Source organism: Etheostoma cragini, chromosome 24 (assembly GCF_013103735.1).
Source record: "Etheostoma cragini isolate CJK2018 chromosome 24, CSU_Ecrag_1.0, whole genome shotgun sequence".
Taxonomy (NCBI): domain Eukaryota; kingdom Metazoa; phylum Chordata; class Actinopteri; order Perciformes; family Percidae; genus Etheostoma; species Etheostoma cragini.
In genome coordinates, this window is record NC_048430.1 from 5,810,438 (window position 1) to 5,817,803 (window position 7,366).

Consider the following 7,366-nt stretch of genomic DNA (forward strand, 5'->3'; position numbering starts at 1 on the left):
CAAGCTGCCAGTCTGTCAGCAAGGAATGAGAATTCATTTCTTCACCAACTGCAATAAATGGTATTAACGTAGACATACAGTAAGAACTTGGAGTTTTTTCACTGCACAGTTGCCTATGTTTAAACAACGTAGATGAACACCAAGACCTGTACTAGTCCACCTTATAATCCTGTCTTAAAAAGAAGTCCATGTCTGATACACGTTCCTACTCAGTCTTGTAAATTCAAATTCCTGCATAGAGGTCTTCGAGTCAGACACGTTGTGCAACTCCTAAAATTGTAGGTAATTATGGGCTAGCAACATACAGTATATGACAATAAATAACAGTTAAATGGCACTGCACAAATTAAGATGCGACCCCGCCTCACCCACCCAGTGAACTTTCCCCTTAAAAAAAACTGCGGGCCAGTAACAACAGTAATTAAGCAAAAGCATTGCAGCTGTGGTGTGTGTGGCAACGGAGAGTGTTTAGTACAACAGATAAAATAATGTAAAACCCAAGCGAACAACAGAAATAATTAATATATGTTATTGGTACTTACTTCCCAATCACCTCGCATAGCTCGTAGACATCCTCGAACAGCACGTCATCGTCCGCCATGGTCATTCGGGTAAACGAGGATGCTCTCCTCAAGATATCCCACCCACACGGATTTGGAAACAATCAATTATAACGTGCTTTCTCCAGGTTACTATTGTAATGATGCACACTCCTAGTAATTTAAACCCTCCTAATGTCAGTGAAACAAAAAAAAAAATCACTGGCCGCTCAAGAGGACAAGTTATCCAGCTAGCCACATTAGCTGGCGTCCAAGACTGTCACTCCGCGGCCCCACCTTCTCTTGAGCTTCTCTCCCGAAAGCTAGCCAGGGAGCTAGCTAAATAGTAACCACAGAACAGACCCCAGGGCGTGGAGATTTCCTCGCTCGTTTGCAGAAAAACTCCCCTCGTTGCATGCCTCGGGTTTGTATCTTACTGTTGGGTACTGCCAGACACAAGACTTCCTCAGCAGCATCCACCGACACTTTCCGTACCGACCAATATGTTCGTTTCACCGCAAGCAAACGGGGTTCTCGAAAATGGTTGGCTAGCTGGGTTAATATGAGCTAGTTGTCGATGGACTAACCGGTTGGCTCGCGCCGTTATTGCGCTGTGCACACCCAGTATATCACAGATGGCTTATCCCACCGAAAACGTAATGTGTCCGGGCTGCAATATGCTTCAGCTTCCCCAGACCACATGGAAGACCTTCACGTGCATCTCGACGACTAATCGGTTGCATACACCGTCTGTGTGTGAATATAAAAATTATATCGTATTCCAACAGAGCCGAGCCTTCGTTCTCTGTTGCTACAGTTCCAACGCTGGCTCAGATGCTGGCTGGCTTTGACTGGCTGTTCCTCAAACCACCAGAAATGCCAGGCTCCTCCCTTTATCGTCCAGGAAACTGATCCGATCAGAGCCGAAATGGCCTGGAAAAGAAGGCCCAAATTCTAGCGTCGCTCGAGCCAAGATGGCGTACGTTCGGGGTCCGATTTAGGCGCAGTTTCCTAATCTCCTCCAACGGTTGCATTCAGTGTATCCCCGCGCAAGCGCCTACCATCCAAACACCATCACCTTACGTCAGCCTTTGCTCTTCTTATTTCCATCCCTTTAACATGCAGTTTTTTCCCAGCGTTGTCTCCTGACAGTAATAACGTAATTCCCACGTTTTGACAGATGTATGTCCCCATTCAGTAGCCTATATAAATAGGGAAGGTTGCAAATTCCCATTAGGGACGTTTCTCAGCAAAATGATGTAGGCCTACAGCTTGGTGACTGTATTAGTTTATTCATTTGAAACTGACAATGGGATAGTGACACAGGCGAATAGATTTTAATGACCATCAACTGTATCCACTGGAAATGGTGGTATGATTATCAAGCAAATCTCAAGCCTTTTTTCATTAAATGAGTAACATTTTGGCAAGATTTTGGCTCTGGAGAACCGTGTTAGAGGTGATTAGTGTCTAATAATGTGAGGATTAAGTCGATTTACTTTCGTGTAATCTTTGCAGGTGCAGATGGCGGGTGCAGGGACGCAGGTGGAATTACCTCAGGTACGGAAGACCATTGAGTGTGTTCCCTGTAATGTGTTGGTGATGCCCCCTGGAGGTGATGTAAGGATTCGGGCACCTCCCACTGCTGCATTTTGGACATCCTCTGAAGTACAGTAGCCTACATTTCAACACATGGCAAAAAATGAATGAAACCAACGACAACAACTTACTAATATTTTTAGAACAAATCAGAAAATATAAACAGGGACAATATCACATTACATGAATATTATGAAAAAAAATCTGTGTGTATATGTTTTTTTGTAAGCACATAATTCAGAACTTCACCTAATATACAATTATTGTAAAACAAATATGGCCATGGCTAAAACTGCTTGCCTGTTTTGGGGGAAATTCAACTTTTCCATTATTCCCACAAACACTATAAAATAGCCTACCATAAATTATATTTTATGAAAAAGACGACCAGTTTGACAAAGTAGGCCTAATATGGAATATTGATTACAAGTCAGCCATGCTTTTCCCTAGTGCCTATCAAAGAAAGAAAACAAAGTTTGACCTGGGAGACGAGTAAATAAGTACCAGGCAACCGAAGTTATGTCAAGCAGAAAGGTGAACTCATGCAGACAGACGGGGACAAACAAAGACATGTGGTGCCACTAGAGTGCGCTGTTCTCTTATGGCGCCCTCTGCAGTTTCCATGGCGCTGCATGCCTGCTCACACATCATTGGGTGAAGCCCACCAGCAGCTACCGACAATCCGATTGGCTGTTGATGTGGTCATCATACTGTATGTATGGCAGGGAATGTGCTATTAAACAGCCCTTCATTCAATACATAGGTAGCCTGCTTGCTAAATATCCGCACACACGAACACTTGGACACATGCTCACACAAATACAAGATAAGGGCCAATGCAAGACAAGGGGAAAAGAAATATGGAGAAAGTAAATGCTGAAAAAGAGAAAGGGATAAGACAAATAAACAGAAAATAGGGGAGCACCATGCACGGTGAGAGAATAAAAAGGAAAGGGCACAGTTTCCATGGTAACGGGGAGGGGAACGGTTACGGTTGTGGCATATGAAACTGGCAGCAAGTGAAACACGCGCACACACCAATACAAATTCACACTTCTTTTTTCACTTAGGAGGATGTTGCATTGATTTGTTGCCTTTTCAGGCTGTATAATACTGCACAATATTACTATATGACTGCCCTTAAATTCACTTATTTGTTTTGTGATATTGAGGTGTTATCCGACACAACAAGGGGAACACTTCAATGCAGAAAAATTGGGACATTTAATCTGCTCAATTTGTGCACAATTGCAGCCACAAAGAGGCAAACAGAAAGAAAAAAAACAAAGCAGACTGGCAGGTGCTCGGTTTGCAACATGTTAAACATCTACACTAAGTGCCTTACAGTGTGTTAGATTTAACTGAAACAATGCATTTATTATATTTCACCCATTCAAAATTCCTTTATTCACTTCATTTTTTTTATTTTTGGGGGTCAGACATGTCACAGATTGATAACTTTATTAGAACGCTGTTAAACTTCCAATCACTCTGCAACATGTTGATGATGTAGGCTAAATGCAACAGAATGTTGAAACGTGTGGTCATGGGATTGGGAGGAGGGAGGGGGAAGCTAGTCTCATTTTGTTTGAAAATACTTCGAACGTCAACAAGAAGTAACCCAACATCGCTTAGAGCACCTTGAATTTCGAATTTTAAACATTTTATATTTGATTTATTTTGAAAAAAAGTGTTTGGAAAGAAAGAAGAACCCCACTTCCTGTTTGGATTGATGTGATTGGCTAATACTAACCGCGCAGACTCCTGGGAAAGCGCGATGTTTAAATTTGTTTCCGGTTTCTTTCTGCTTCGGCCAAAACGCCAAACATGGAGCAACATCATAACAGGTAATCCGCAACCCCTTCTACTTCATTCTAAAAATACTATTTAAAGTATGCTAACGTTCGCAACAACAAAAGCAGCACTCTTTGGTGAACCGTGTATTACGGTATTATAGCACCGGTGGGTGCCATTCTGTTACGTAAGAACAGAATTTCACGCCAAACAACATTCAATAATCGCAGCGTTTAATGTTGCCTTGCTTTTCATGAAAGTTACCAATCTGGTACAATGACACACGACATTTTACGAATCGTTTGCTTTCACTTGTCAATTCGGCATGTATCCCTTTCCCAAGGGAGCACTGTGCTAAATCTACATTTGTTTCTCCTCTTCTCACAATGGTTGTCAGCCAAAATACTATTACTTTAGCCGTAGTCAATTCTACTGAAAAATAAAGAACAACAAAAGAACTTCAATCATCAGCTGTGGAATTCCCTGCAGAGAGATCTCAGGCATCCATACTCAGTGGCTTCTCTTTAATCCATTTTTAAGACTCACTTTGGTCTTGTATCTATTGCTATTATTGTTGCATTATTATTATTGTTCAATTTAAATTATTTTATTTCATTTATATTTTAATTATGAATCCTGTTTTTATTTTTTTTTGTACTTTGTAGCACTTTGTACCTTGTTTTAAAAAGTGCTGTACAAATAAAGTTATTATCTGTATTACCAAACTGTAAGGATAAACACCAGATAAAGCTGACGTGATGGTCTGTTTGATTTCCAGTGTGACCAGGACTCCCCTCAACAGTGTTGTAGTTCAGAGGAGGAGCAAAAGTAAGAGCTACAGGCTGTCGTACCGCAGCTGCTTAGGTGCGGCTTCACGTCTCGGCTTAACTCCAGCCTTGACGGCACGGAGGCTCAACACAAGCAGAAGGGCTCCAAAGTCACACAATATCACTGTGAGTCAGCCACTGCCATTGTTCTCCATGTTTTTATGCAATCAGCAACATGACACAGAATACTCATCTTCTCTTTCCTCTCCTTTCCTTGTCAAAGGAGAAGGTGGATGCGGCGCAGCTGACCTTACTAGTGAAAACGGAGTGGCAGCTGTCGTACGTTACTCCGCTCTATCAGTTCAGGCACACTCAGCTGAAGAGCTACTCCAGGCAGCTCTCAGCGTTTATTGCTGCAGAGAAGCAGCAAGGTATGGCAGTGGAGGTGGAGGGACCACAGAAAACCTTCAGAGTCTCTTTCTCTTTGGTGCAGGGGTTGACTGAGTCGGATGAGGATGCTGAGACTGTCCTCATACAGGTAAGCGCAGGGTTCTGTCGAGCTGAGAGAAGCTTTTTATGCTCATGGTGTCCATTTTTCCCCTCATTGTTATTGCCTGAAAGGGTTTTTCTAATAGCCAAAGCCAATCTCCGCTATGTGGTGCAAAGTTGGATTTTGAAGTATATAAACAAGACATAGATTTCATTAAAATGTTCAAAGTTGTGGTATGTTCTACAGCATTCACTTGAGAATTACATGGGTTTAATTATTGATAATAAAATTAGTTCAGATGGCTTACAGCTGTCAACGGTTTGGAAAAATCAGTTAATCATGGGTAGTATGTCATATTTAAATGGAATGTGTTTAATCTTCCACTTCCCATGAATAAAAAAGCACGGGCTCTAACGGTATTTACACGCTTTGGATCTTGAGTATGCCTTGTGTTCTCTTTGTGAAACTAAACCCTCATGCTGCTGTGTGTAACTGTTCCCTTTCCCACCACAGGTCTACTCAAAGCCTGTGTTTGCCAGGCAGGACGAGCCACAGAAGCCAGTATGGAGCGGCTGGCTGACCTGCATCAACGGCAACCCCGAATACCTGGGCTCACTTCCAAAGGACTTCGTCTGTCTGCCGCTCTTCGGCAGCAGTGGGGCAGAGGGTCTTACTAATTTGGTCAAATCCTGGTTCCAGCAGTCCTTCGACTGCTGCTTTGGCCCCCTGGAAATCAGCCATACTAGCCTACAATGGCTGATGGCATTATGGACTAACTGCCACAACGAGTACAGCATTCAGCACCTCAAAATGATTTGGACTCTTCCAGCTGTGCCGCCGCTGCAGGTCACCTACACAGTAAACTCAGAAGATGCCTGGGAGCTGTGGGGCAGTGTGCGCAAGGGGAATAGAGAGAGGGAGGAGGCGGAGGAGGAGAGTAGTATCGACATTGAGGAGGTGACACGGTTCATGCTGGGATTGCAGAGCCACTTCTACAGACACTTCAGGCTGGATCTGTCAGCGGGAAGCCTCGACCAGGTCTCCACAGCCCTGGGCTCAGCCAAGAACAACGGCAGAATCAAGGTACCGTCCGACACAAACAGCTGCTCTCATGAGAGCAACGTTTTCCAAAAGACCCTTGTCTTTTTTTAATCATGTCTTTCAACACACACACAGTAAATGTAATTGGTATACTAATATTTGGTTCCTTTCATTTCAGATCGCCAACAGCAGATACATGATCACCACCCTGACGCTACTGACAGAGTGCGCCCTCCTCAAAATGCCCATCTGAGTGACAGCTATGGAAAGACTGCAAATGTAGATTGCCTTTTGTTGTTTGTTTTTAAACCTCTTTTCAAAGCATGAAATCATTTTTCAAAACATTCTCTTCAATGAAAGCACAAATCATATTCTGGCTACTTTTTTCCTCCTATTTTCCTACATCGAACCGCAATGCAGGAAATGTTGACGACCATAATAATCACGAGTGAGTACTGAGGAAAACATTCTAGTGTTCTGTTTAACGTGTCTGCTGTGCTGCCAAACAGGAATAGGTTCCACCTCTTATTGTAAATTAACAAAAACTAAGTAACTATACCATGTATATTCTTGTCTAGCTGTTTATATATTTTGTGTCATTTATAGATGTAAATAAAAGGAAAAAAGGTGACTGGTGTTACGCAGCTGTGGGCGGTGTCTGTATCTGGTCCATGCATGCAGATGCATTTATATATTTTCACTAGCTGAAATCTAGAGGCAGTTACACAAAAGTATATTTTACATCCGTTTTGAAGTGGCCTGCTTGGGTTTTGTCCTGTACTCTAGGTTTTCAGTCATCTGCAATTAATGATTCTCATTCATGTTTTATCATTCAGTCAAAAAGTGAAAAATCAAGGGCGGCCAGATAGTTCAGTTAGTTGAGCGGATATCCATATATAGAGGTTTACTCCTTGACACAGCGGGTCTGACCCATATGGTTCTCATTACTCACATTAATTCATTTTCCCTTTTACACAATCACATTGGACCAGCTTATCAAATTTAGTTGCCATTGAAATGGCCATATGTTGTAATGCAATCCCCTTCCCCCAACTGCATAAGGATATAAAGACATAACTTGACATAGTAATCTGCTTTAAGTAGTTTTCCCAATCCTGCCCAAAAAAACACTTTAG

General features: G+C 42.5%; 2 protein-coding genes across 22 annotated transcripts in view; one reads left to right on the forward strand and one right to left on the reverse strand.

Moving 5' to 3' along the window:
- Positions 1-1,503, reverse strand: part of LOC117939342 (peripheral plasma membrane protein CASK) — a 45,865-nt gene extending 44,362 nt beyond the window's left edge. For 6 of the 20 annotated variants that reach the window (XM_034864587.1, XM_034864596.1, XM_034864595.1 and 3 more), the window contains exon 1: positions 543-1,499. In XM_034864587.1, the coding sequence (XP_034720478.1) occupies positions 543-607 (65 nt within the window). In that variant the 5' untranslated portion in view covers positions 608-1,499. Of the gene's footprint in view, positions 1-542 lie in introns of all 20 variants that reach the window. The other 14 variants (XR_004655566.1, XM_034864583.1, XM_034864581.1 and 11 more) reach the window with 7 other exon arrangements.
- Positions 1,504-3,739: 2,236 nt separating this feature from the next.
- On the forward strand, positions 3,740-6,844 carry cenpl (centromere protein L). 2 transcript variants are annotated; one of them, XM_034864611.1, is made up of 5 exons: positions 3,740-3,985; positions 4,711-4,885; positions 4,986-5,237; positions 5,703-6,272; positions 6,409-6,844. In XM_034864611.1, exons 1-5 carry the CDS (start codon positions 3,966-3,968, stop codon positions 6,481-6,483), a joined length of 1,092 nt encoding a protein of 363 aa, XP_034720502.1. In that variant the 5' UTR covers positions 3,740-3,965; the 3' UTR covers positions 6,484-6,844. The 2 variants fall into 2 exon arrangements, with proteins under 2 accessions (XP_034720502.1, XP_034720501.1); XM_034864610.1 differs by having other exon boundaries at positions 3,741-3,985; positions 4,983-5,237; positions 6,409-6,839.
- The last annotated feature ends 522 nt before the right edge of the window (positions 6,845-7,366 follow it).

Coding starts and splice junctions, on each gene's coding strand:
- cenpl (XM_034864610.1), top strand. CDS start 3,966: ATGGAGCAACATCATAACAG. Junction 3,986..4,710: donor ATGGAGCAACATCATAACAG/GTAATCCGCAAC, acceptor TTTGATTTCCAG/TGTGACCAGGACTCCCCTCA. Junction 6,273..6,408: donor AGAACAACGGCAGAATCAAG/GTACCGTCCGAC, acceptor CTTTCATTTCAG/ATCGCCAACAGCAGATACAT.